Here is a 27,752-nt window from a genome sequence, read left to right on the forward strand (position 1 = left end):
AAGATGATGGCAAATCTGACATTGATTGAAAACCTGGAATACTATGATGCAGACTTAAAAGTGTTAAGGCAACATCATAGTCAGTTGTAAATAACATTCTTCCTTCTTCAAATGGGAAAAACTTCGATTCTTGAACTTCACAATTTTGTGAGAGGAAGAGGGGAAATATATGGAAATGGGAAAATCTTGACTTTGACCAATTTCGGATCTTGGGGAAATTTTTGCAAGTATACAAGTTGGAAAGAATATACATGTAATCGGGGTTTTAAAACCCGAATGCAAGTACACTTGTAAATTTGCATATGAAGAAATGCATGAAAAATGAGAATTTGACTTGCGGAAAATGATGGAAATGGAAAGTACGGATATGAGAAACATGAATAGATAGAAAAGGGAAAATCCGGGAATGCCATTTTCATGAGAATGGGAAGAACTTTTCAACATGTAATCCGGTTCTTAAAACCCGATTTTGAAAGGAAGGGGTATTTCACATCTTTTCAACTTGGAATTTTAACCATAAATGGTTAAATTCATTAACCGTAAAGGAAGAACAAAATTTTTCAGCCAACTTGTAATCGGGATTTAAAATCCCGAATACAAGTAGAGAGGGAAAAAGGGGAAGAACAATGCAATTCAAAAATTGCATACCAAGGGGAAAATCTCTCTCACAAAAACCGATTTTTGGGGGAAGAACAACATATTTACAAAATTGCAACTAGAAAGGAAAACTAAGAAAACAAGAAAATAATAAAATGAAACAAGAAAGAAAGGAAAACATAGCTTGAATGAAACTGAAAAAGCTTCTCCAAAAATGCAATCAATCATTGGAATGAAAAAGACAATCCAATAAATAGAGACAATCAAAGATGCCAAACCCTAGCCACGTTTTTGCAAAAACGCCCAAAACTGAAAAACATGGCAGCAAATGCATGAGAAATGGCATGGAAAATGTTTGAATCTTCTTTAACCCTCAACGCCTTATCACTCCAAGACAAAACGATTCATACCATTGAAGATTCGTGGCATTCCAAATGGAAAAAAAAATGTGGTTTTTGAAAAAACGTGGTGGCTGTTATAAAGCTAAAAACCAGCAAACACAACCTCCATGTGGCGTGAAGGGTGTCCAATCATGCATGAAAATATAGAGCAATCCTAAACGCCTTCCTCCTCCAACAAATTCTCCACAAAATTCTTCTTGAAATGTTCAACAAAAACGTTTTTCTTGCAAATCGGGTTTTTGAAGACAAATAGCAAGTTCGAATTTGCATGAACTTGTGAAAATCGGGTTTTTTGGAAGATATAACAAGTTCTAATTTTCACTTTTTCCTCAACAAAGCCAAAATCGGGATTTTTGGAACAAAATGCAAGTTTAAAATGTCAAAAATGCACTTTATAAGCAAAATCGGGTTTTTTAGACCAAAGTGCAAGTTTCAAATTGTCACTTTTTCAATTACAAGGCAAAATTGAGTTTTTGAGAGAGAAATGCAAGTTTAAAATCACTTGCAAAGGAGAAATAAAACCCCTACAACAAGTTATAATTTACTTGCACACATGTAATAGGGGTTTAAAATCCCTATTACATATAAAAACCATTAAAGTAGGGGTTTTTGGAAAGAACTACAAGTTTACTTGTAACTTAAACAAAAAATCCCTATTTTAACTAAAAAAAGCCAAAAAAACAATAAAAACAATGAAAGGGAAATTTAAAACAAATAACAAGTTTTCATTTTTAAATGAAGTGAACATGTAATAAGCTAAAAATTTCCCTACAAAGACCAAAACAATGGAAATCATTAAAACTTGCAGTTCAAGGAAAATTCTCCACCTGCAGTCGGGATTTAAAAACCCGAAATTGAAGGAAAGACATAGCAAACGAACCCAGAATGCGACGAAATTTGAAACGTAGTTCGAGGATGGATTGAGGATTAAGCCAGTCCAAGGATTAGTCGAAATTATGCCTCAGAAAGCATTCCATAGAGTAAAAATTTCCATTTTTTCTCAAAAATTTTATGTAATGGTCCTTCATTTTTTAAAACAAAAAATGAGGACAACAATACACTAACATTTTCGGCCGAGGGTTGTCGACGTGAGAAGAACTTGCAAATGTTCTTGCATTGTCATCCAAAGTGGTTCTTCCTTGTCATTTGTTTAACAAACAAAATTGAAATTGCCCTTGCAACTAGCCTACTCCATGCACTCAATTCTCAAAAAACCTCATCCTTGGTAATCTTATTCCATCTCTTTTTGTAAAAATCTTCCCACTTCTACTATTCACAATTCTTTACTTTCCAAGAGATATACCTCACCAATGTTTTCCCAATATGTTTGCAAATTGCACGTTTTCATTCTAACATGCTTAACTTGTCCATGAAAAATGCTTGAATTTCTTTTCTCTTAGCCTTCTTTGAGTGAGTCTCTCTCTTTTCCATTATTCCATTGTGATGCACCTAACCAAACTAGGATTTTGCAAGATGGGGACATTATGAAGGAACTTGGGGGAAATGTCCCTTTGCTATCCCACTATCACCACCAAGGACTTAGGAACATTTTTGGGATGTCTCCCTCAAAGAGGGGACGTTTCCAAGACATTCCTTTCAACATCAAGACATCAAGATGTCCCCAAGACACTCAAGGGAATCCCCCATGTTTACCAACGAAACCCAAGATGCCCAAGAGTCCCCAATAGCAATTCAATCAAAAAGTCCATTTTTAGAAATAAATAAATAAAAAAAGAAAAATTGGATCCTCATGCCACTAGCCCTAACCCTAATGGTCTATGGGCACTACCCACATCCTAAGAAATCACAAAAACTTATAAATAGGCATCTAAGCCTCATTCCAGAATCCAAATCACTCCCAAGTTTTAAAAATAGTAAGGACTTGGTGTTGTAGAAAACAAAGTAATAAAATTATGAAAATTGCATCTACCATGAAGGTCTGTGGTTTTTAAGGCCTTAATTTGCATTGGTGAGCAACATAGCCCTTAAATGACCCCAAATCCCACTAGGGAAATTGCCCCCAAACCCCCACAATGAGGAATACCACTTGACCCCACTGGTGGCTCTGCCTCCATATGCTCACTTGTCACTATCCCACTACCCTCCTCAAATGTAGATGCTCGGTCCCCACATCTCAAGAATCCACAGAACATAAATCCTCTCCTATGTAAATCTTGTTAGTCACTAAAGTTGCCATTGATGTCAAACGTTCCAAGTTCTACAGATGTTTTCAATGCATATCTTGTTGATTAAGGTTTGAATACAAACGTATGGAATTGTATTGGATCACATTTTTTTTAAGTTGCTGTTGTTGTACCTCTTTTCTCCTTCTCTGTCATCTGTAACAAAACAGTGCACACATATCAAACTTTGAATGAACTTAATGACAGAATAACTCGGAAAATAGATGCTTATACTTACACAAGATTGGCTCATTAGTTTCTCTGAAGAATTCGAATCAGTATTATCGATTCATTAGTTTCTCTGAAGAATTCGAAGAATTAGAATCAGTATTCACTATGTATGCCTTTATTTGAATCTTTGTGAATACAAAGAGTCATATGTTTCTATTGCAACATATCTGATTGAAGGCGGTTGCTTAACTGCTTTCTGTTTGTGTTATAACACAAACGTATTAATGAAGAAACTCAAAATGCATTAAAAAAGGCACACATTTTAGTAAAGATAGTTCTATTTCAAACTTGAGGCAGTTTGTGTTATACACATTAATAAAATCAGTCATATTAAGGAAGGCAGTTTTTGTTTAGTTAAGCAAACAGTTATAACCATTTTGTAACTGATGCTCGATTCTATTTATGTGTTTTCTGGGCGATGAGAAATTGGGTGAAATATAATGAAAAAGACATTGAAATGATTCTTCAGAATAGCTTGATATTTCGGAGAACAAAGCTTGTCCTTCATGTGAATATGACAAGCAGAATTCAATAAGGATATTATACACATAGTAGACAGAGTTTCAAGATGTCATTCTGATCACAGCAAGAGTGTTGAGACCACACATTCACAATGAAGAAGAGAACTTGATGGCAGATTGAGAAAGATTAAGACAGTAAATGGTATACATTTCATTTTATAGCATCTGAAATTAATGATTTACTTTGATATTTATTGATTCTTATCTAATATAGTTATTTGATTTGGAAAGAGTATTGGTGTGTTAGAGACTTTTCATTTACAGCTTTCAGATATTTGACAGTTCGAATTGATTGTGTTCAGAAAATCACTCAGTACAGATTGTATTCGGATTCAGTAAATTCTTTTTGTAGATTTATTTCTAACACACAGAGACATCCTGATTATGTAATCAGAATCAACATTTTTTCAAATTAAAATATGTGTTTTCTGTGTAATGCAATGCAGAGGGGTTATAATGTTTGATATTCAGATTGAAACAACAATATTCAGAATGTTTTGAGCTCAGAATAAGAACATTGATTATTGTTCAGTTTGTAATTGACTTAAAATCATATTTGAGTTGATGCTCAGATTGTAGAGTTGGTGCTCGGATTGTAAGAGTCGGTGCTCTTAAGCAGAAGGGATTTGGTGATTCCTTGGGTTGGTGCCCTAAAATTTTGTAAAGCATTTCTAATGTGAGGCCGGATTAGGACAGTAGATCCTAGCGGCATTTCTCACCATGGTTTTCCCACATTGGGTTTCCACGTAAAATCTTGTGCTTTGTGTTTTTTGTTGTTGCATCTTGCACAGTTTCAGTTGTTGCATCTTCTATGTTTTAGCTTTTCAGATTAAAGTTTGAAAAACTTTAAAGTTGTCAAGTAAGATTATAGTTTTGTGTACTACTGATTCACCCCCCTACCCCTTCTCAGTAGTACTTCAGTGTTCTACAAATCTTATACATAATTCCCACTTGTCTCATCACCATTTATATAATTTTAATTTCAACCCCTTATTTTCTTTCTCAAGGACTTGACAATCGCAGTCTTCAAAAAATAACATTTTATTATACAACCTTAATGACACATTAGTACATTACATACCACATCATGTTGAGTTTTCCAATCTTAATGTCTAATTGTTCATCAAACTTAAACTAAGTGGCTAGAGATTCATCTATCTTCGATTCTTGCCATGCTAATGCTTCCTTCAACTATCTGCAGTTTCAATTCCAAATCACACGTTCATGCATCATTCATCAATATAGTTCATCTCATATAATTTTGTGTTTAGGCTTTCAACATTGCCTAAGTGTTTCTCAATAAGATTCTCAAGCTCAACACCATAAATCCCATCAGAACAATTTCCTTATGTTTGTACATCGACTGAAATGGTATATCCCCTATTGTGGCCCTCCATGTCCTATATGTTCTTAAGATAGCTCTAAGTCATTGTTCCTAGGCATTTCCTTCAGAGCCACATGCCTTCTAAATTATCAAAACAACACTTTATCTGACTTTTGCTTGTTTATTAGTTCTTAGATAACAAGGACTTGAAAGCCCATGCAAAATTTTGAATTTCTCAACTAGGCATTGCATAATCTAATTGCCAAAGTTGTTGGTATGAACAGGTCTATCACTTAGCTAGTTTCTCTTTTGGGTCCTTTTCACACCTTGTTTGTTAGTTTATTGAAGGCATTTGTACTTCCCTATTTTGGTGGAGATGTGCACATATGTGATTCCATCTTCTATCATCCCATATTTGTTGAACATTTTCTTTTCTTGGTGCTGCATCCTATATATACCCACCTCTTATTCTCATATGAGCAACCTCAACTCTCTCTTGTATGCACATTGCATCCTTTGTATAGATTATTGTTATTCTATCGTGTTGATCTTCTTGTCTTTCAATGATTAGCTCCTAGACGTCTTGGGATGGTTACCCCCATAGCTAACTCTAACATGGTATCAAGGAAGGAGATTGTGTAGAGTTAGTCCATCTTTGGAAGATCTAGGATTGCAAATTTTTCTATTTTGTTGAAACTAAGTATGCTCTTCTCGTACATCCTAAGGGGACCTAGAGAATCACAAAAGTTGAGAGCAGTTTCTAGGGAGATTCCTATTTGGGGCTTTGTTTTGCGTGTTGTTTTGGTGATTGGTGGAGAAAAACAGAGCTTGCCTTTGGATCCAGAGCATCCATAAAAGTTAATTTTTCTTTTTGTTGCATCCAAATTGGATATTGGAGGCCAAACTTGCAAAAGTTTTCATTTTGGGAAGTGATTATGATAGTCTACATGTAGCTATTATTTGGAGCATTTTGGGTGAAATCCGACTCTGCCAAAGGCTTCAAAAACTATAAATCAACATAATATTTGTCCATTTTGGCATTATGGGAAAAAAAAGGAAAAGAAATTCCCATGGAAGCTACATGGCCTCTATCAATAGCATTGGACAGCACATTAAAAATAAAAAATAAAAATTTCTTGTACATCATATTTTTTGTTGTAATTTTTTTTTAAAATATAAAAAAGGCTATTTTGTATAGCACTTGCCATTTGTTGTTGCAAAATCAAAAAAATTGGGAAGCAAGTACCCACTACCCACTTGCATACTTTTTTTTTTTTTTGCGCCAGGAGTATCCCCGAGACCCAACCCAGTACCCAACCTGCCTTACCTTGGTCGGTCTTATTGCCAAATTGGGATCAGGGAGGGGCGAACTGGGGTGAGACTGATTCCCTGGGGATGCACACAATAGCCCGCAAACCACATGCATCGGGTAAGCACGGGCCTCGGAGTACCCACTTGCATACTTGCTATGGCAAGGAATATGGTGGATAGGACACCCACACCCCTACCACTATTCTATTTAAAATGCTTTGTTTTCTAGGTGGTAAGATAACCAACAACTAAACACGAAGCTGCAAGAACTTTAAAACCCATGAACCCCTGTACGAAGAGTTTTGCATGGGCCTAACTCATACACCATACCCCCAAGTTACAAACCCACTTGGCTTTTATCAGACTTCTGCTATTTTTAATGGCCATTTAGAATTGATTTTCTATATTTAGCAGGCATACTGAAGCTAGTGGTAGCAAATCCGAATTCACCAATGCTTTTATTTTATCCAGTTACAGCTAAAGTTAGCAATTTTTCTATATGCGGTACCAATTTCGCTAAATATAGCAATGACATGAGTAATTGAATTCTCAATTTTTAAATTAATCAGTTTTTTGTGTACTCTGCAATGGTGCTAGCAGTTTAGTTGGATACTTAGTTTTTCCAAAATCTCAATTCTATCAATGATCTTGCTATGCAGTTCTCATTTTGGGACCTCTGAATAGCCATATATTATTACATTGTACATATAAATTCCTTTTCGGGTTCAATATTTTGATAATGTGTATTTTTCTGTGTACTCCACACTAGTTCCTTCCATTTCTTCTCGTTTTTTAGTAGAATTGTACTTTTAGCATCTTGTCCTTTTTTGGACATTGAACACATTGTTTGATTTATAAACTCACTAATATAAAGTGCCACACATTGTATTTGCATTTTAAGGATTTTGCACATTATCTTGTTCCATTGTTGTACTCACACTACTTTATAAGGTGCCTAGGGATTTGTTATGTACACTTCGTATTTGCAATCACAACCTTGTCTACTTTCATGTGGGTGCATTGTGTCTGGAGCCCTCCCATAATTGCTTATTCCCACAATCACAACCATATTAGCCATTTGAGGGAAGCCAAGTGCCTTAGCAGTAAGTGTGCATCCATCTAACAGCAGTTGTTTTGCATTAAATCTGCCAATTAATACCTTTGTTCTCCCACGATGAGGATTTTCTCAACAACTCTAATTCTGCTTTGGAGGATTTGAGATTTTGACTCAATAAGTCAAGGCATTGCTACTGATGGCAAAGGAACTCTTATAGAATTTGTTGAGTATCTTTTTACTCCTAAATATATAAGAGACCAAAAAAGAGACCATATTACGAGATGTTAGTTTAAGCTTGCTTGGTGTCCAACGCAGCTGGAAGACCCTGCAGAGATTCAACAATAGTGGGCAATGCAATATCGATAGATGTATCTTTTCTTTGGAGAGATTTAAGACTAGATTTTGAGGACACTAAGGTGAATGAGGCTGACAATGGAATCGAGAACCAACATCCCTCATGGGGTCTGCTGGCAGCACATTCCTGAATGCAATACAACATGAGTTTGAAGAGTGAAGCCCCCACCACCAGGCCCAGATTAAGGAATTTGAGGCCACAAGAACCTTCACGCACTTTTAACCAAGCTTCAAACGCTTCAAAAAATGTGGGCATCAAATCCATATAACAGTAATTAGACCCTAACTAAATAAGAATGAAACAGACATTCACTTAAGAATGAGTTTTCTTTAGTGTTCTCTAATCGATCCAATGTTTGGTTACTTCAATAAAGTCCAAATCTAGTTTATTTTTTCACTTTTGAGTGTCAAAACCAACCAAATTTGACCCAAAGGACTCATGAGTCACAGTGAGACTAGTGAGTCTGCAGGCCTTGTTCCTTTTTAAATTTCATTTCTATTATCAAAATCCAATTAGTGTGTTTTCCACTCAATTTGCCCCAGAAATCCTGACCCATGTCAATGCTTCCCAAGGAAGGTGCTGCCTGCATCACATAATATTTTTCAAAATAGGTGAGTGATGAAAGTAACCCATCCATCCTTTTCTACTTTGAAATAGGAATACCCTTGAATACTTTAAATGTGCACTCTCTATCAATTCGTTCTGGCAGCAGCAACTCTTAATAAAAATTGGAGAACAGTCCATTTCTTGACATTAGTATGTTTTGCACTTTTGAAACATGGACTCAATAAAGTTTAATTACATTTTTAAGATGCTTATACGAAGAATGTAAGAGTTATGGCCTATTAAGTGACATCAATTGTTCAAACACGAGGACAAAACCTATTAATTCACTAGTGAGTTTCATATCATTACCGCTCCATGGAGAATGATGCATTTTTTAAAATGTACATAGAATCATCTTCAATACCTACTTAAGCCTTTAGAGATACATTATTCATAGGTGAGTCCAATTTGCATTTCAACAAATTCCTCCCTTAGTCTTCATACTAGAGTTCCTACCTTTGTTATGCATCCAATTGGTGTTTGCCACATACTGGTAAACGATTAAATGCAGAAAGTAAATGCATAGGACATAATGGAAATATATTGAATAACCAGTCTCTGTATTAATTCAACAGTCCCTGTACATCAAGTGCTTATAACATTACATCTGACACAACTATCATGATGCCACGATGAAGGAACGGTATGTAATATATAATACCCGAAGGGGTGCGACCAACCATCGCGTCCAATTGCCCTTCGGGACGACTAACTAACTGACCGCTGTAACTCATTATTACCGACAACAACATAAACATAATATCACAACATAACATAATGATTATTCCCGGCAACATCATCCCCCCCAAGAAAAGAAGTCGACTCCGGACGACTTAATACAAAATAGAGATGAACGGCAGGAACTGTTGATGTCAATCGAGTGTGGAACTCATACATCTGTTGCGTCCTCGCCTGAAAACCCTTTTCTGCTACCATTCGATGCTCAAGCGTGGATTTCACCATTATTGCTTCCTTTGACATCACAGTCCTCCTGTGCCTAAACCAAACTTGTCTGCAAAACACGCTTTTCAATCTCAGCCTCCACCAACTGCTACTCAAATGATACTGTCTCCCTAGCCAATTTGTCCTCGATAGCCACCCGCGCTGCCCTCTCGGCATCCAACTCCTAGGTACGTTGAGCTAAGTCTCACGCTACTCCTGCCTCCAACCTGGTGGTCAGCTCCTCCCGAGCCCTCTGTGCACCCACCAAGGCGACCTCACGTCCAGCCGAGACATACTCCAAGTTCCTCAAAGCGTACCATTCCTGCCTGGAAGTGGCCACAACCCCCGGCACAAAGGCTAGGAGACGCCTCAAATCCTCCATCACTCCCCAAAGTTTGATAACTGAACTGAATAACTGCCTGGTACCATATGACTTCACGTGCCTGCAATGCCTTCCCTCAGACTCTGTTTGTTCGCAACCTCCAAATTCGTCTCCCTCTACGGCTTATGGCTTCCCCGCCAATGCTAAGCTTCAGGCTTCTTTCTCACAGTACGGGACAACCCAGCACTACCGTGCCTTCTCTGATGCCCTTCGCCCAACTCCAAAAAGTGTATTGTAGCTCAAAAATAAACTGGGGGTCTGGGGCAACTCCCCAGCGGGGTCGAGGGGCAGCGCCCCTCGCGGGGTCCGGCGCGCATCATTTCCGTGATATATTAAGATGTCAAAACCCTTCTTCTCCACTCTAATATTTTCAGCGTCCTGGCTCCACATGTCATCGAATAATTTTTCAATCTGGTCGTTGTCGTTTTTTTTTGTTTTTTTTTTTCACTGTAATGTCCCCAATGGCACCCCGGCCATACAACCTCCCCGTACGGTCAACAACAGCACTGACACCTCCAATTGTAAAGCCACCTTCCCGTGCAGTCAACACCGTCCTTACTATACGGACAACATGCTCAATTGTGCACACCGTACGGTCCTCCTTCCGCACGCCCAACGCAGTTCAATCGTATAGTGGACCACTGACGACGGAGCGGCTGCGTGTGTGTTTGTGCGGCTGCGTGTCTTATTCTTTGTGTGGGCGGTGTATCCACCGCACAGTGGTCCCACCGTCGGTGGTCCCACTGTGGCATCTTTGTTTTGTTTTTTTTAATCCAATTTCCTAATTTAGTTGTCAAGAGAGTCGTCGACTCAGGTCCCCTATCTCTGGGATCGCCCTTCATCCTTCTCGGTTTTCCTCGCCCAAGAGTCTCCCGCGTTGGTCCCGTGCCTCTCAAGTCGCCTGCCCGGCCTCTCGAGTCCCCTTTTGGCCTCTCGGGTACCCTCCGAACCCTCGGGTCCCCCTCCGGCCTCTCAGGTCCCCCTCCGGCCTCTCGGGTGTCCTTCCGGCCTCTCGGGTCCCCTGCGCGCTTCGTGTGGTAGGGTTTCAATTTGGACCTGTTGGTGGCAAGTCTATTTTCAATGGCCATCCAAAGACCTGGAACTACAAATTCTATAGGGACCACGGTCTCCTTCCCGTACATAAGAAGAAGAACAATAATAAAGATTTTGAAGGCTGCAGCCTTCCACACAAGGTTCCAATCGTTGCCAATGATCTTGGGATTATCTACGTCACCGAGGTTTGGGGCGTCTCCCTTCCAATATTCTTTGTATTCTAGCAGGTACACCTCCTCTGTTGCTTGCTCTCGTTCCTCTACTTCGAGCCTGTAGCTTTGGAACATTTCGTAATCCTCCATCTGCCAGTGGAAGAGCCCATTCAATGACCCCGTCTCATCCTCAGAGCACTCTCTTAGTTTGAGAATCCCTTCGTCGTTGGGCTCCCTGCAGCCCCGTCCTTCGTTCCTCAAGTTGCCTTCTCCTTCACCCTCCGATTCCGAAGATGATGCCAGTTCCTCACTAACCAACTGTGTCCCGAGGTCTATGATAAACTTCCTTCCTCCATTCTCCATAGACAGAGTGTTCTTATTCCAGTTGTGGTTCACCTTTGTTGTAACCAGCCACCCCCTGCCTAAGATGGCGTCGTACCCCTTCTTCTTGAGTGGGATTACCACAAAGTCCAGTATGAAGGGTTGCGTCCCGATGGTAACTTGTTGGCCCATCAGTGTCCCGATGGGTTTGATTCCATGTTGATCTGCTCCCAGCAGATTGAATGTAGATGGCCACAGCGTCGGCTTCCCCAGCTTCCGTCAGGTTTCTTCTGGAAGAACATTCACTCCTAATCCACCATCGACGATGGTATCGGTTAGAATGGTGCCAAGGATACCCATCTCCACAATGATCGGGTTCCTTCCAGTGTTAACTACCAGCAGCATGGGGTCTATTGCAAACCCCCTAGGAACATCTGTGCGGTGGTTGGTATTGGTGCATGGTTGGGAGAGATTATTCAGCAACGCCGTTCGTAATTGAGGCATCATCTGGAGGAGGTCGTGTACCTTCACAGGCACCTCCAGTTTTAATTTTAAAATTTGATTTAGTATAGCATCCTCTGCCTCCAGTCGGCTGGAAGTACTCGTCATACCCTTTGCCTTCGCCCTTTCTCGTATCTCTTTCTCAATTTCTTCCCGTGCTTCCCGTACCCTTCACTTCTCCATCTCTGGGTCTGGGCACATTGCGTGTCTGGCTTGGGCGCGGGTTACAGCCAGCACTTCCTCTTCTTTGGTTTCCTCGACATTGAGCAAGTTGACGCCAGACTTCGGGCAGGTGGTGTCTTTGTGGTCTCCCGGTCCACACCATTTGCACAAATATTGTGTGGCCTCTCCCTTCAGGCAGTCTCGGGCGAAGTGCCCCCACTGGCTGCACGCTCTGCATTGTACCATCGATCGACCTTTGGAGCCGTATTGGATCCGGCTCCTTGTATTGTTATTGTTGTTATTGTTGTTTCGTCCTCCCCACTGGTTATCTTGGTAGCCTCCCAAAGTTGCATTGTTGTTCGCCTAGGAGCTGTCGGTACCGCCCGATGTAGTTGGTTGTTCCTGCATAAGCAATACTTGTTTGTTTCATGTTTTCATGTTGTAGGGGCATTCCCTAGTGGGATGCCCCATCAACTGGCATATATCACAATAGGCCTTCTTTGGGCAGGAGCCTTTTGTGTGGCCGTCCGTCTTACATTCCGTGCACCAAAGCTCCCCTTCGTCGGTCTTGCTCGGACCTCCCTTCATAACCTTAAGCTCTTTCATCATCCTCAGCATGTCCTTCTGCAGGGCTTGCACCTTTTTGCTGGACTCACCATCGCTGCTGCTTCCCTCGGAAGAGTCATCATCCTCAAACGAGCTATCCTTCTTCTTTTTCTTCTTGGATGTCTTGGTCTCGCTCTCGAGATCCATCGCTCTATTATACGCATCTTTGTACGAGGTTGGTGGAACAATTTTCATCTTCTTTCGGATGGAGTGTTTCAGCCCCTCCACGAACCATCTCTTTTTCAACCCATCCGCTGGTTGACTCTCCATTTTCCCCAACAGTTCCTTGAGCCGCCAACTATAGGCTCGAACCGTCTCATTCTTGTTCTGCTTTGTGCCATAGATTTCTGCGACTATTTCATTATTGTCTCTGAGGAGGCGGAACTCTATCCCGAACTCCTTTAGGTCAGGCCATGTGCCGACTTTGGCCTTATCCATATCTGAGTACCAGTCGATGGCCACTCCCCTTAAGGTTGCTGGAAATTGTGTTACCCATTCGTCTTGGTCGATAACACCATTCGCTGACCATATGGTTTCGCAAGTGCGGCAATGGCGGATGAGATCTTCCTTCCCCTCGCCATTGAACTTCGGCAACTTCTGTTTACTGGCTATCCCACCGCTCGGTCTCGCTCCTCTGGTGCCTTGTGTGCTTGCACTTGGTGATCCTCCGCCTCCGCCTCCTGCACTTGACCCTCCACTCATGGGTCCTCCAGAGAAGGTTGTTGACCCCGAACCAAACAAATTGCCTCCCGTACGGTATCCTTGTGCTCCCTCGGCACCGTCGGCCGTACCGTCACCTCCGGTCCTCTCCCTCCGGTTGTCCTTCAAAATGGACAAATTCTTTAGTAGGTCTCTGGCAGCGTCGATCAAGTTTAGATTTCGCCTTGTTTGTTCCACCAACTCTTCGCGACTTCTTACCCTACGGTGGTGGTATTCAGGCGAACTGTAGAGTTTGCCTTCGACACCCTCCGTGACTCCTAGGTTCCCTTCAGGCAACCCTACGACAGTGTAGAGAGTGTACTTCTCTCCGTCTATCTCTGCCTCCGCAACCTCCGTGACACCTCCTGGGTTCCCTTCGAGCAACCCCTCGGCCGGTCGTCCCTCAGCAAGCTGCCTTAGCCTATGCCTTCGTTCTATTTGTTGTCTGAGATTCAATGCTCTTTGTGCCACTTCCCATTCCTCACTTCGTATCTTTTTATTTTTGTCTTTATTTAGTATATTGGGCATAAATCACTTCCGTACATAGAAAGCACACGCCATGTACACAAAAAAAAGAACTTCTATTATTTTTCCTTTCGGCCACAATTTATCTCAACATTGGGTCGGGATTATTACAGGGTTCAATTTCCCCTTCGCCGATTGTTCCGTGTGCACGTCGTCGGCCTCTGGGTTCATCTCACCGACGGGTAGGCCCATTGTGTCCGTGCGCCATCCGCGTCATCTGCTCCCGAGTATGTCTAGGCAACGGCGCCAAATGTTTGCCACATACTGGTAAACGATTAAATGTAGAAAATAAATGCACAGGACATAATGGAAATATATTAAATAACCAGTCTCTGTATTAATTCAACAGTCCATGTACATCAAGTGCTTATAACATTACATCTGACACGACTATCATGATGCCACGACAAAGGAACGGTATTGTTGTGATGTATTCACACATCGCCCCATTGCAAATGGGGACCCCTGCTTTTTTTCGCTTTGTGGGGTTTTGCTTTCTAGGTTTTAGAGGTTTGTCTGTTAGCCTTTGCTTTTTGAGTGTCGCCAGGGGGATCACTGGATAGCAGGCTTTGCTTGAGCCAAGGTTAGTCCACGGGGCCCCAGAATTAGGGTTTCTTTGAGAGTCTTCCTTAAGGCCTGGTTTTGCTCTTGTTGCTAATTGTGTCTTGCTTGGTGAGTGAGTATCATTCTTCAAGGTCCAAGACTAGGTCAAGTTGATGAGTGATGAAGTCTGGAATGTCCTGATCCTAAAATTTGGTTGTCTGGAATGTCCTGATCCTGAAATTTGTCTAAGTTTGGAAAACTGAAGAATCCTCCAAAAACTAGATTTTGCAATATAACTCCTGGAGGTTCGAAACCATTCTCAAACATCTTGACAGTATATATGGAATATAACTTAAAGTATAATCTTTCTTCTTTCTTATACTTAAATGTTATATTCCATAAAATGATCGTGACGGAGAGACCAAAATGTCAAATTTCGCTCCTGACCCTTCCAAAGGGTCCAAAGCGAATTTCGCTCCTGACCCTTCCAAAGGGTCCATAGCGAAATTCTTGAAAACCTCATTTTCTCCCTTGTTTAGACCAAGGTTCTAGTTTTGAGGTGATGGGATGTGAAAATGTGAAGGATTTTGGCCAAGATTAGGAATTTCGCTCCTGACCCTTCCAAAGGGTCCAGAGCAAAATTCTTGAAAGCACTCATTTTCCCTCTAGCCAAAGTCAGGATCTTGGTGGAGATGCAAGAGAAAGGATCTATGTTTGCCTCTCAAAGAGGATTGGAGTTGCAAAAGTCAAGAATCAAGCTCAAAACATGATTTTCGCTCCTGACCCTTCCAAAGGGTCCAGAGCAAAAATCCTTATATCTCTTGTTTTCTTCCTTGTTTTGGCTAGGCGTTGGCATGATGAAGGAGGAATTAGTATGTTCTTGCCTTGAGAGGGAGTGGGATGATTTGGAAGATCAAGATTTTAGCCCAAAAGAGAATTTCGCTCTTGACCCTTCCAAAGGGTCCAGAGCGAAATTCCTTACAAACCTCATTTGCTACCTTGTTTGGGCTTGAAACCTTGCTCCTTTGATGGAAAACGATCTATATTTGCCTCCAGGAGAAAATTGAAGTTTAAAAAATGAACAATCAAAGCCCAAATGGTGATTTTCGCTCCTGACCCTTCCAAAGGGTCCAGAGCGAAAGTCTTTCTAAGGCTCATTTCCTCCCTAGTTTGACCAAATTTTGAGTTGCAAGGCATCTTGAGGGGAAGAGTGGACATGTTTGGACTTTGGAAATGTGTGAGAGCTTTGAAAAAATGAAGGATTCTAGCCAAGAAGGTGAATTTCGCTCCTGACCCTTCCAAAGGGTCCATAGCGAAATTCCTTACAAGCCTACCTTTTTGACCTTGCTTGGGCTTAAGACTTTGATCCTTGCATGAAAATGATGTTTAGTTACCTTCTAGAGAATATTGGAGGTGAAAAGATGAAGGATCAAGTCAAGAATGAGATTTTCGCTCCTGACCCTTCCAAAGGGTCTAGAGCGAAAATCCTAAATCCACCTATTCCTTTCACATTTGTGCCAAGTCAGGCCTAGACATGGATGATAGAAGCCCTTGAGATTGCCCTTGAATGGATTTTTGCCTCAAAAAATGATGATTTTGGGCTAGAGGAAGAATTTCGCTCGTGACCCTTCCAAAGGGTCCAAGGCGAAATTCATTATAGGTCCTGTCCCTGGCCATGATTTCTAGCAAAATTCTCTTTTCTAGTCACTTTGAGGTCAAGCGAAATGTTGCAAGCATGGGAGAGGGATCTAAGGATAAGAGTCCAAGTAAACAAAGTGAAAAGAATGGAATTGAGTGAGGATAAACAAGCAAATCATGAAATTCGCTCCTGACCCTTCCAAAGGGTCCAAGGCGAAATTGTGCAAAACCTATCTTTTCCCTCAAATTTATGCCAAGTCTAGTGTGGTTCAAGATTAGAGGTGTCCTTAGGCATGTCCTTGAATTGTCAAGAGTCATCAAATATGAAGAAATGAGCTCAAAATGAGAATTTCGCTCCTGACCCTTCCAAAGGGTCCAGAGCGAATTTTCTCAAAACCGCCTTTTTTCCCAATTTTGTGCCAAGCCTAGTGCTGACTAAGGTGAGTTTTGATGGGAGAGGTCCTTAGAAATAACTTTGACTTATCAATGATTATCAAATGTGAAGGAATTGAGCCTAAAAAGTGATTTTCGCTCCTAACCCTTCCAAAGGGTCCAGAGCGAAAATCTTAAAAACCATCTTTTCTTCCAAAATTTGAGCAAAGTCAAACCTGGACAAGGGTGAGAGAAGTCATTTGGATTGCCTTAGAGTGGATTTTAGTCACCAAGAATGCAAATTTTGAAGCCAAAATGAGAATTTCGCTCCTGACCCTTCCAAAGGGTCCAGAGTGAAATTCCTAAGATCACCCTTTTTTCCTTGCAAATCAAGTCAAGTTTTTGGTTTTTATGGCCTAGATAGGAGTGAGGCGATGTGTCCTTGGTCTTGGAGGTGGATTGGAGTTGAAAAGATGAGGAAATAAGCCTAAAATAAGATTTTTGCTCCTAACCCTTCCAAAGGGTCCAGAATGAAAATCCTAAAAACCATCTTATCCTCCAAATTTTGTGCTAAGTCAAGCCTAGACTAGGGTGAGAAAAGCTATTTGGAATGCCTTGGAAACATGTTTGACCTTTTAAAAGTGTGAATTTTGAGCTAAAAGGTGAATTTCGCTCCTGACCCTTCCAAAGGGTCTAGAGCGAAATTCTTCATCTACCTATTTCCTCGTGTCAAGTCAAGACTAGGAGTCCTAAGGCGTAGTTGAGGTTGAAATGATGTTACTTTGCCCTACAAGATGAATTGAAGTGAAGAAACTGAAGAGTTGTGACCTAAAAGGTGAATTTCGCTCCTGACCCTTCCAGAGGGTCCAGAGCGAAATTCCCAATTTCACTCAAATTGCTCATGATAGAGGTCAAGGCATGGATCCTGTTGTGACCATTTCACACATCGCCCCATTAGAATGGGGACCCCCTTTCTTTTTTGCTTCTGTTTTGCCTGTTCTTCTCTCTGCTTTTAGGGTTTTGAGTGAGTGAGTTGTCTGTCTGGGCTAGGGCTAAACCTTAGGTGTTTCTTCTGGGTGTTATTCAAGCTGAGTCCAGTCAAATTTTGAAAATTATTAAGCATCCTCCCAAGGATTGAGATTGTTGAAATAAGGTAAGCCTGTCAGGAGAGTCAGATAGGTCTCAGGTTAAGTCTAGATTCAAGGTTTTTGGGGTAAAATCCAAATTTTGTCTAAGTGTTAGCATTTTGAAGGTGAAATTGTGTGTTCTTGCCTAGGTAAATTTTGATCAAATTTTGGAGGTAAGATGATGCCTGAAACACAAAATTCACTCCTGACCCTCTCTGAAGGTCCAGGGCGAAATTTATTCTAAGTGCAATTTCTTGTTTTTGATAGGCTTGCTAACTGGTTCCTGGCCTTGAAAATGACCTAACTCTGCCTTGTGAAGTGATTGAAGATTTAAATTTTGGATGGATTAGCCAGAGAGGATAAAATCGCTCTTGTCCCTTGCTGAGGGTCCAGGGCAAAAATGTTATTTAAGGCATATTTGTCACTGACTTTTCTAATTTGTTTTGTGCAGGGTCTCCAGGAGAGATGATTGGACGTGTTTTGATGCTTTTGAAGATTTGAAGGCATGAAAATGATGAATTTTGAAGGTCAAGGGAAAAATCGCTCCTATCCCTTGCTGAAGGCCCAGGGCGAAATCTTGATTTCCCTCATCTTGCAGTGAAAAAGGGCCAAGTGTTGAACATGAATGGAAAACAAGTGATTTTCTCCACCCGCCTGAAGGAGTTTTAGCTTGAAGTGATGAAGGATCTTGTTGGGATCATCAAAGGCACTCCTGACCCTCACTGAAGGTCAAGAGCGATTTTCTTTATATGTGTCATCTTGTGACCTTTTGGGACATGAGAATTTATTCATAGCATGAAACAAGATAATATCTTCCTTAGCCATGAAATTTCGAGATGAAAAGTGGAACGATTTGATCATGATGGCAAAAGGCGCTCCTATCCCTCACTGAAGGTCCGGAGCTTGATTTTCAAATTTGCGCTATTCTTGCAGGATCAAAGTGATTTTATGATTGGGAGAGATCAAGGAAAGCATGTTCTATCCGTTGAATATAATTTGAGTGATCAACAAGGAGGAAATCAACCCAAATGACAAAGGGCACTCCTGACCCTCACTGAAGATCCGGAGCTAGATTCTAAAAATGCAATTTTCTTGCAAGGACAAAACAAGTTTTGTGATTGAAATGAATGGAAGAAGGTGTGTTTTGCCCGTTGAAGATAATTTGGAGGGCTAACGAAAGATGGATAAGCTTGAATTTGCAAAATCACTCCTGTCCCTCTCTGAGGGACCAGGGCGAAAAACCTAATATCCAGCCCTTCTCTCCAAGTTTGGACAAATCTAAGCCAAGGCGCAAGTTTGAAATGATGTTTAAAATGCCTTGAGGTGGGATTGAGATACTAGGATTACGAATTTGGATGACAATTTGCAAATTTGCTCCTGTCCCTCACCAAGGGTCCAGGGCGAAATTTCTAAGTGTGCCCACTTTCCTTGCATTTCGAGATAACTTTTTGTTTCCAACACTCAAAAGGGAGTGGAGAATGATGTTCTACGCCTTGAGGGTAATTTGAAGTTGAGGTAATTAAGAATTTGTGCAAAAGACTCAAGATCGCTCTTGACCCTCACTGAAGGTCCAGGGCGATTTTTGCAAAACCAATAGCTTCCCTCCAAGATTACACTAAGGCAAGGTTGTGCAAAGATGGAAAAGGTCTTCTAAAGCATGGTGAACAAAGATTTGACTTCAAAATTTGATAATCCTAGCCTAAATTGCTAGAGTCGCTCTTGTCCTTCACTAGAGGCCCAAGGCGAAAATCTTTAGAACACCTATTTTGCCTTTTGGAAGCAAGTTGAGCATGCATGGAACAAGTGAAAGAGATCATTACTTACCCCAGAACGAGAATTGACAAATAAAAGGTGAAGGATTAAGAGCAAAAGTGAAAAGGTGCTCCTGTCCCTCTCCAAGGGTCCAGGGCGAAAAAGGTCCTAATGCACTTCCCTCCTAGAGATCAAGTGAAATTAAACTCAAGACTCCAATTAAAAAATGCCATTTTAACGCCTAGATGAAGTCTTGGACAAGAAAATGAGGAATGCAAGGCCTAAATTGAAAGTTCGCTCCTGACCCTTGCCAAGGGTCCAGGGCGAAGTTGGTAGCACTTTTTATTTTCACCATATTTGAGCGTTGATATCCTCCAAATTGCATTAGATGCCATATTGCTAAATTCAAAATATTTGAAAAAATTAAATTAAATTGGCATTTAATAAAAGACACATTGGCATTTAATAAATTAATTTTGAGCCTCAAAAAATCGAATTTTTATTATAAAGGCATTTAAAATTAATTTTTGTGAAATCAAAATTAAAAATGGAGCGCTTGAGGGCTTATTTTTATTTATTTTATCAAGTCGGCCTCTCCTTTTTGCAATTTTATTTATTTTTTAGGCCTATTTTGCCAAGTCGGCCTATGGGGAAGCAAAGTGGTGAGTGCCCTATATAATAGGGGTGTTTTGATCAAGTTTAATCAATCATTCACTCATTACTTCAAGTACGAATTTGGAGAGCAAGAAGAAGGTGCGAAATCTGGTCTATTTGGAGCGAATTTATCTCAAGTGTTGGAGGCTAGAAGGAGGTGGAGTTGATTCTTGTGAAGGCTAAAGGAGGCGCATTTTGCTCAAGGGAGAACTTTGATATACATTTTACCTAGCGAATTCACCTATTTTTGCATCATTTCTTAGAATTAGTACTCAAGTGGAGGTATGGCGTAATCACCTTAACACCATTGTTGAAGATTTGAATTTTGCGCTTTGTTTTGAAAATTCTAAGTTTGATGTAGTTAATTAGGAAATGATAACTCAAGATTTATCATGAAGTTTCCTAATTAATATCTTTTATCTTCCTTGCTACTCTTCAAGATATTTTACTAATTATGAAATGTTGTGTAGGTGTCAAGATGGCGACTCCAAAGGCAGGAGCATCTACTAGTCGTCCAGCTCTCATGAAGGAAGATTAGAGGAATGAAGAATTGGAGACCAGGATCGTGTCCAAGTGGAGCAATATTGGAGATACCAACTTGGGAAACTTCAGTGTGAAGAAGTTTCGAGAGGTCCCTTACATTGGCAAGCCATCACCTGTCGCAAAGAGAATAATTGAAAGTGGCATCATCAAGGCTCACAATCAAGATCGATCGTATCCAAGGAAGGGAACACTTTGGCTTACCTTTCAGAGGAGGCTATAAGTGAGGCTCTCCATCTTCCAAAGCATAAAGATATGATTTACAAAAGCCTAGAAGGAGCCAGGTCAATGTATGAAGATGATCCCGACACTTGCTTGAATATCATCAATAAGAATTGGTTACTCAAAAGTCGTCCTCGCCTAAGCAAGATTCCCAACACACCAAATAGGATCGACTTCCAAGAGGAGTACAGAGATTTGATAACTTTGCTCAATCGAGTTACAGGGGCTCCTCAAGCCTTCTACTTTGAGAAGTGGATGTTCTACTTCATCCAAGTGATAGTTCAAAGGAAAGGAACGATTCATTGGGCTAGAATTATTAGCCATTGCCTGGATGTGCAGTTGAGGAGACTAAAGCCTACCAAGTCGTTCCACATGAGCTCATATGTCATATATGCCTTGATCAGGAGTTTCGAATATGCAGGGCTACCTCATAGAGGAGTGATCGGAAGAGGACCCGGAGAAGTGAGAGTTTGTGATTCCTATGTTCATTTGCATCATCCTTCTAGAGGCGACTACAAGTTAGTCAATGACACCTTCACGATGAACATCACTAGGATATTGCAAGGTGGGATTCACAATCAACTATCTCTAGATGCACAGGAGCTTGTGAAGAGGTATGGTGGTTGGTTCATCCAGTTTCAAAAATTTACATATATAAGAGTTCATGGGTGTCCTTCACCTCCCTACATGTTGCCGAGGTATTCGACAGACAGGATAGTGCTACTTGAGGTGACCAGACAGTTGGCAGCTTATGCGAAGGCATTCAGACACAGGCATGGAAATGGAATTCCCGTGCCCATCATATTGGGGAATTCAGTTGAGGTATGTCCTAATACTCAGGCCTTGGATGATGCAGAGAAGGAATTGGCTTTATATTCATTTACATTCTTTGCCTCGAGGGAGAATTTTGATCCTCATGGTTATATGCAAGAGACAGCTGGTAGGAAGTACAAGCATGAATTTCAGGTAGAGGACTTTTGGATGAATCTCTCAAGTGATTTAGAAGTGAAAAGAAAGATGCATTCCAGATTACCTTTAGATTTCATCAAGAAGTGCAAAGTTTACAGAGTGGCCGATCAAGCTCAGGACAGTGGCAGACATCTCCAGTCATCCTATGATAGAGAAGACAAAGCAGTGAAGATAGATTGGAACGAGCTTGAGATTTCAGACTTGAGAGCTTTGATGGCTCCCGTTTTGTCATGTACTCGCAGATGGGTGGATGTACAACATCAAAAGTTAAGAGAACAGAACATAATAATGACTTTTACTTTGGAGGAAAGACCAGAAGAAGGAGGAGCAAGCGCAAGTGAAGGCAATTCTCATCCTAGAGGCGCGAAGAGGAAAGAAAGACCTAAGAAAAGAGAGCCCTCCAAGAAGAAGCAAGAGGCCAATCGAGATCGCTCATCAGGCACATCTTCTAGACATGAAAAAAGGACAAGTCAAGTTGAAGGACAAGAGAAGACAGTGCCTGAGGTTGATGAATCTATGGAGTCGATGGTACAGAATGATAAACCTGAAAAGGGGCAGGCACCTCAGCATTCATCAAGTCAATCTCCCCAAGTCGATGAGCTACATGAAGAGAAGAATGATGATGAAGTGACATCCCCTCTCCGAGAGGATGAACCATTGCTTAAGGAAATACAAGTTAGAGAGACAAGATCCGCCATTCCGGATTGGTTAAGGGAGAGATTGACAAGGGTGATTGTGATTGAAGATGAAGATGATGTAATTGACTTAGAGAGCCTTATAGGAAATTCTCAAGAAGTAACGGAGAAGAAGAAGGCCACCAAGATGTCCAAGGTGATCAGAGATGAGACAAGGTCCAGGAAGTTGCAGATAGCTACACTAGTAGTGGACAAGTATCTGATGCTGTCCGATTTGAATCTATTGCTCATGCATTAACTTGAATGATGATCAGTATCTGATGGTGTCCGATTTGAATATATTTGAAGCATCCCCCAGAAGATCGCACTGAGTTGGTGTTGAATTGTTCAACTTGATGGTGAGACCTAGCCCAATAGGACTCCACCTAGTTGTTCATCCATCTTCTCGCATTCTAGGTAGTAGAGTAGACTTCCTAAACCCTGCATCTTTTGTCATTTGTTTGTCTTCCTATAATGTCCCCTTCTCACTGATGTTCTTTCAGAGGTCCATTAGCCTATTCCTGAGACCCGTAGGCTAGGTGGAATGAGTAATCAGGGTCTAGCATCGATGAAACAAGGACTTACTATTTTTAGTAAGTCAGGGGATGACCGTTCTGGTGCCATTGTCCGACCGAGCACTCCTTGCTTTGCCTCTGGACGCGATGATCATATTTTTCTGAGCATTAATTCTTGACTTACTATTTTTAGTAAGTGGCTGGGTGGCACATTTCTATTTTTGGCAGTAGACAGGGGTCTGAATTATGCAGCAGTTTGTGGTCGTCTGGGCTCAGTTTCATCTTGGAGGTGATAATGATCAGTACGGGAGACATTTGCAACATAATTAAATATTATTTCCTTTCCTAAGGTTAATATTTAATTAATCTATTTATTGGCTACTGGTTTATTAAATTTGGGATTAATGCCTGTTTAATCCTAAATTTGAGCGAAATTCAATTGTTTTATGGGATGTGAAATATTTTTAAAAGGGATATTATTTCACTTTACATTGCCATTTTTGTGCCTAAGTGTCCAACGTGGGTCCTCCCCCTTCTTGGGCGTGAGTTTTGACTTAGGAGAATGGGCGCTACACTTGGGTCCACATGTGAGTGGAAATGAAATTCAAATGCAAGCGTGAAATTTGGAGGGATGTCATTTGAGTTTGATGAATGAAGTTATAAATATGAGGCTTGGGTTCCCATTTGCACCATCTTGAAAATCTGTAATGTTATGCTGCCGGATTGGCGACAGAACTTGAGGCTTCGAAGTGCGTCTCCCTAGTGCTACCTAGTTTCGTACTTGAAATACAGTACCTAGCTGTGCCTTGTATTCTCCTATCGCTTTCAGAGCTTTGCCATAGACATCTTGGTGTTGCAACGATTCTGGACTTGCTGGTTTTGCCTGTGGCTGAAACACATTTTTGCTCACATCTCTCTGCTGGAGCGTCTGATAGTTATGGGTATTATTCCTATCTTCCTTCCCAGCACTGGCAAATAAGTTTGTAAGTTTTTAGCACATTTGTTTGAGTATTGATTTAATTATGCAAAATCGAAATTCCTAGTCTAGGCGTGGGTTTTTTGGGTTGCATTGGGATGCGTGCAAAATAAAAAGAGGGTTGTTTGGGGTGTGGCTGTGATTGGTTGTCATTGTATTGGATGTATGGTGGGATTGGGCTTGATTTGAATCAATTCGGGTAAAAATTGAGTGAGTTATGAGTATTTTCATGTTTTCATGGGCTGCTGGAACTGTACTTTCAGCCTGCAGAGCAGTGTAACAGAAAATTACAGTATTGTATAGAAATCTGCAGTTAATCTTCTCATCTCATCTCCATATTGTAAGGATTGTTTCAGTAGTACTGAGCATCCCATTCTATCTGCTTTATTTTGTAATTCCCACTGCATAAGTGGAAGAGGCTGGCTTGCCGCCTTCTCAGTTTTGTAATTCAGTTTTCTTTGATAAATAGTCCTCCCGCTGAAATATGCGGTAGAGTGATGTTTTAATGTAATGTCCTCCCGCTGAATAAGTGGTCGAGTGATAAAGTTCAATGTTTTGGTCCTCCCGCTGAATAAGTGGTCGAGTGATAAAGTTCAATGTTTTGGTCCTCCCGCTGAAATATGCGGTAGAGTGATTGTTAATGTAATGTCCTCCCGCTGAAATACGCGGTAGAGTGATTGAACTTCTATTTCTTGTAATCTTTCCCTTGGTCGGTTCACCGCCAAGAAGTTTAGTTTCTATCCTGCTGGATAAGCAGAAGGGGATGGCTTGCCGCCCATGCAGTTGTAATGTTCAGTTTGTTTATTGATGCTGACGATCCCCGGAACACCGTATGCTCTCACCCTCCCAGTTTGGGCTCTCGGTGAACAAAAGGTGGAAGGGTTCCCTTTAGTTGTTTTGCTTATTACTCTAACCTTAACGGGTAATTGTTGTGGATGAATTGCTATTGGCCTGAAAAAACAAAAAAAAAATTAGTGGGATATTACACTTCCAGTTAGTTAATAGGACTTGTGATTCCAGCAAATCAGACGTTTAGGTCGTCAAGTGTAAGTCCCCTTGTGATTCCAGCAAAATCACATCATACCACAGAGAGCTTATCCACAAGTAGAGAACCTACATACAAGAACCTTGGAGTTACTCCGACTGATCCTTCGGGCGAGATCTTCAGCAGTCGGGAACTTTGTTCAAGAGAGGATAAAGTACCTTTTAGGTATTTTATTCTGTGTTCGCATGTGCATGAAAAACACATCAACAGGTATGCAATATATAATACCCGAAGGGGTGTGACCAACCGTCGCGTCCAATTGCCCTTCAGGACGACTAACTAACTGACCGCCGTAACTCATTATTACCGACAACAACATAAACATAATATGACAACATAACATAATGATTATTCCCGGCAACAGTTGGATGAACAAAAAAAGGTAATCACAGTTTTCTCAGTTCTCTAACCTGCATCTCAAAATGTCAATATCATATTTATGCAAAAAATTGGGACTTACTCTCATTATTCCCCCCTAGAGAACACCAATTTATGATGAAAAATTATTAATTTTCACAATAACTTCCAAAAAAGTTGATTTGAAGATCCCAGTTTCACAAAACTGCCTGAAACAGAATGAAGCTGGCTTGTTAGATGTTATTTAATTGTAAGATAAAGACTGAACCAACAATCACTGGTAGAATCTAATTAGTAAAAACTATGCTCTGAAACAAGTATGCCTAATCAAAATCAGAGTAAAAGGGTCTGATGATTGCTTATAAAATATATTGATTCACAAAACCTAAAAGTTCTAATTGAGCAGGTTTGGACACATACCTTACAATGGACTTCTTGAGCAGATTATAGAAACCTGAAGTTCTTGCTTTAAGAAAATGTGTTATATATATATATATATATATATATATATACATAAACCTCTGTGTGTGCACATATGGATTTCAATAATAGGATGCATGATGTATATGCTACCTTTACTAAGCATCCGCACAGTTTACATCTTTCTGATATACCTTTAATTGAATGTGATTTGATGACATTCATTATTTCATAGGAGACAAAACAAGTTGAACACTCAAGTAAATTCTATAATTGTTCACTAATGTGCACAAGTTGATAGGTATTTCAATCCTCAACTGTGTGAGTTAATAGCTCTTTACCCAGTTTATGAACGTTTGTTATGTTAAACAGTATATGCAAATTATGCCTGATAAACTAAAAATATAACAGGGTAGGTTGAAATTAATGAAGCGCTATTATCAATGATATCATTGATATGCTAAAAGTACCTTTAGAATCATCTGGTGCTAACAAGGAAATTCCAGCAAATACTAAACTTATGCCAATGAGAAACATTGATGTCCTCAATATATCAAACACCTGTTGAAAGAAAAATATACAGAATCAGAATGCAATAGGCATGTGAAGTCTAAAAGGATAATTTTTCTAACATCTTATTCAATAGAAAAATCTTTCCTTTAGTAAAGAATTTTTCCACTTACCTTATATTCCTGAAAATATATAAATCCAGTAAATATAGAAAAGAATGTCCAAGCAATTTGGAACATTGGTACAATAAGAATTGCATCAAATACAGCTAAGCCATCATTCAGCCTAGCCATCTGCATTAATCAACACAAATACACTGTTCATCAGCCTAATATTCATAAACAGAGAAAATTATGCAACAATTCAGATAACTGTATTGGGACCGACCATCAATGTGGAAAGCATGAGAAGACATGAAAAAGCGTCACACAAAGGAGTAGGATTATACAAACTAGCAGATAAACTTATTCTCAATGGCTCCCGAGTACACAATGGCTCCCGAGTACAAGGAAATCGAGGATAATAAAATATACATTATTAGAGTAAAACTGGTAAAATCTGATGTGAGGTTCCCATGCTATTCAATAAAAAACATATCATATGCTACAAGGTGTGAAATCTGACAGATCAAGCCTGCATATATGAAAATACATGCGTTACCTGATATGGAAAAGACAAAGAGGAAATAACCATTGATTGGCAATGGTGCAAGAAACAGGATCAGAGGGTTTTGGGCATAAGATACCAAGGGGTATCCGTATAATCAAAGACATTCACCAAAAAATATGGTTATACAGTATGAAAGATGTAAGTCACAAGAACCACATAGCTAAACTGATCATATATATAATCATCCACATTGTAAGGAAAAACTCAATTGCCATAACCCAGTTTTAATGAGATAATATATCAACCAAAAAACAGATTTGTGAGTCATTCAAAATTCTACCTTAAACATTTTCCTAAAGCATGGTTGTAGCTTGAAACAATAAATAAAACAATGAAGTAATGGTACCAAATTCATTGTTCTAAGTTCTGAAAGAATCATGTCCTACACATGTTTGCCATCTTTGCATAAAGTAAATCGTTAATTTTAAAGATAAAACAAATGTGATTCAAAAGAAACAGAAACCATTTCTCTGTTCAGTTGTACAAATGTTTAACAATACCTTGAGTTTCCAAAAAGTCAATAGTACCTAGGATCGTACCAATTTTCCCCATTGTTTCAACACATTTATGCATGATTTGATGTATCTCAGCTTCAAGTGATCTCAGGCCAAAAAACTTTAGGAAGCACTAAGAGATACTTATTTCAAGGAAAACAGCTATGTTACCAGTCCACTAGGCAAAGCCCCCCGGTTTGGGTCCAGTCTGCCTGGATACGGGTCAGGATTTGGTCAACCCAGGGTCCTACAAATTGCCTACATGTCTGTCCAGGGCAAACCAGGCGTACTTGCAACAAATTTGGCAGGGGCTGATGCCCAAGCAGCAAATTTGGTCAATTTAAAA

The 27,752-nt window shown here is 40.3% G+C and overlaps 1 protein-coding gene across 4 annotated transcripts in view; it reads right to left on the reverse strand.

Moving 5' to 3' along the window:
* LOC131073983 (probable magnesium transporter NIPA8) overlaps positions 1–27,752 on the reverse strand; it is a 100,036-nt gene that overhangs the window by 17,605 nt on the left and 54,679 nt on the right. For all 4 annotated transcript variants that reach the window (XM_058010523.2, XM_058010526.2, XM_058010524.2 and 1 more), the window contains 2 exons: positions 26,417–26,536; positions 26,204–26,294 (listed from right to left, as the gene is read on the reverse strand). In XM_058010523.2, coding sequence (XP_057866506.1) covers positions 26,204–26,294; positions 26,417–26,536 — 211 coding nt within the window. The remainder of the gene's footprint in view (positions 1–26,203; positions 26,295–26,416; positions 26,537–27,752) is intronic.

Source organism: Cryptomeria japonica, chromosome 9 (genome assembly GCF_030272615.1).
Source record: "Cryptomeria japonica chromosome 9, Sugi_1.0, whole genome shotgun sequence".
In the NCBI taxonomy this organism is placed as follows: domain Eukaryota; kingdom Viridiplantae; phylum Streptophyta; class Pinopsida; order Cupressales; family Cupressaceae; genus Cryptomeria; species Cryptomeria japonica.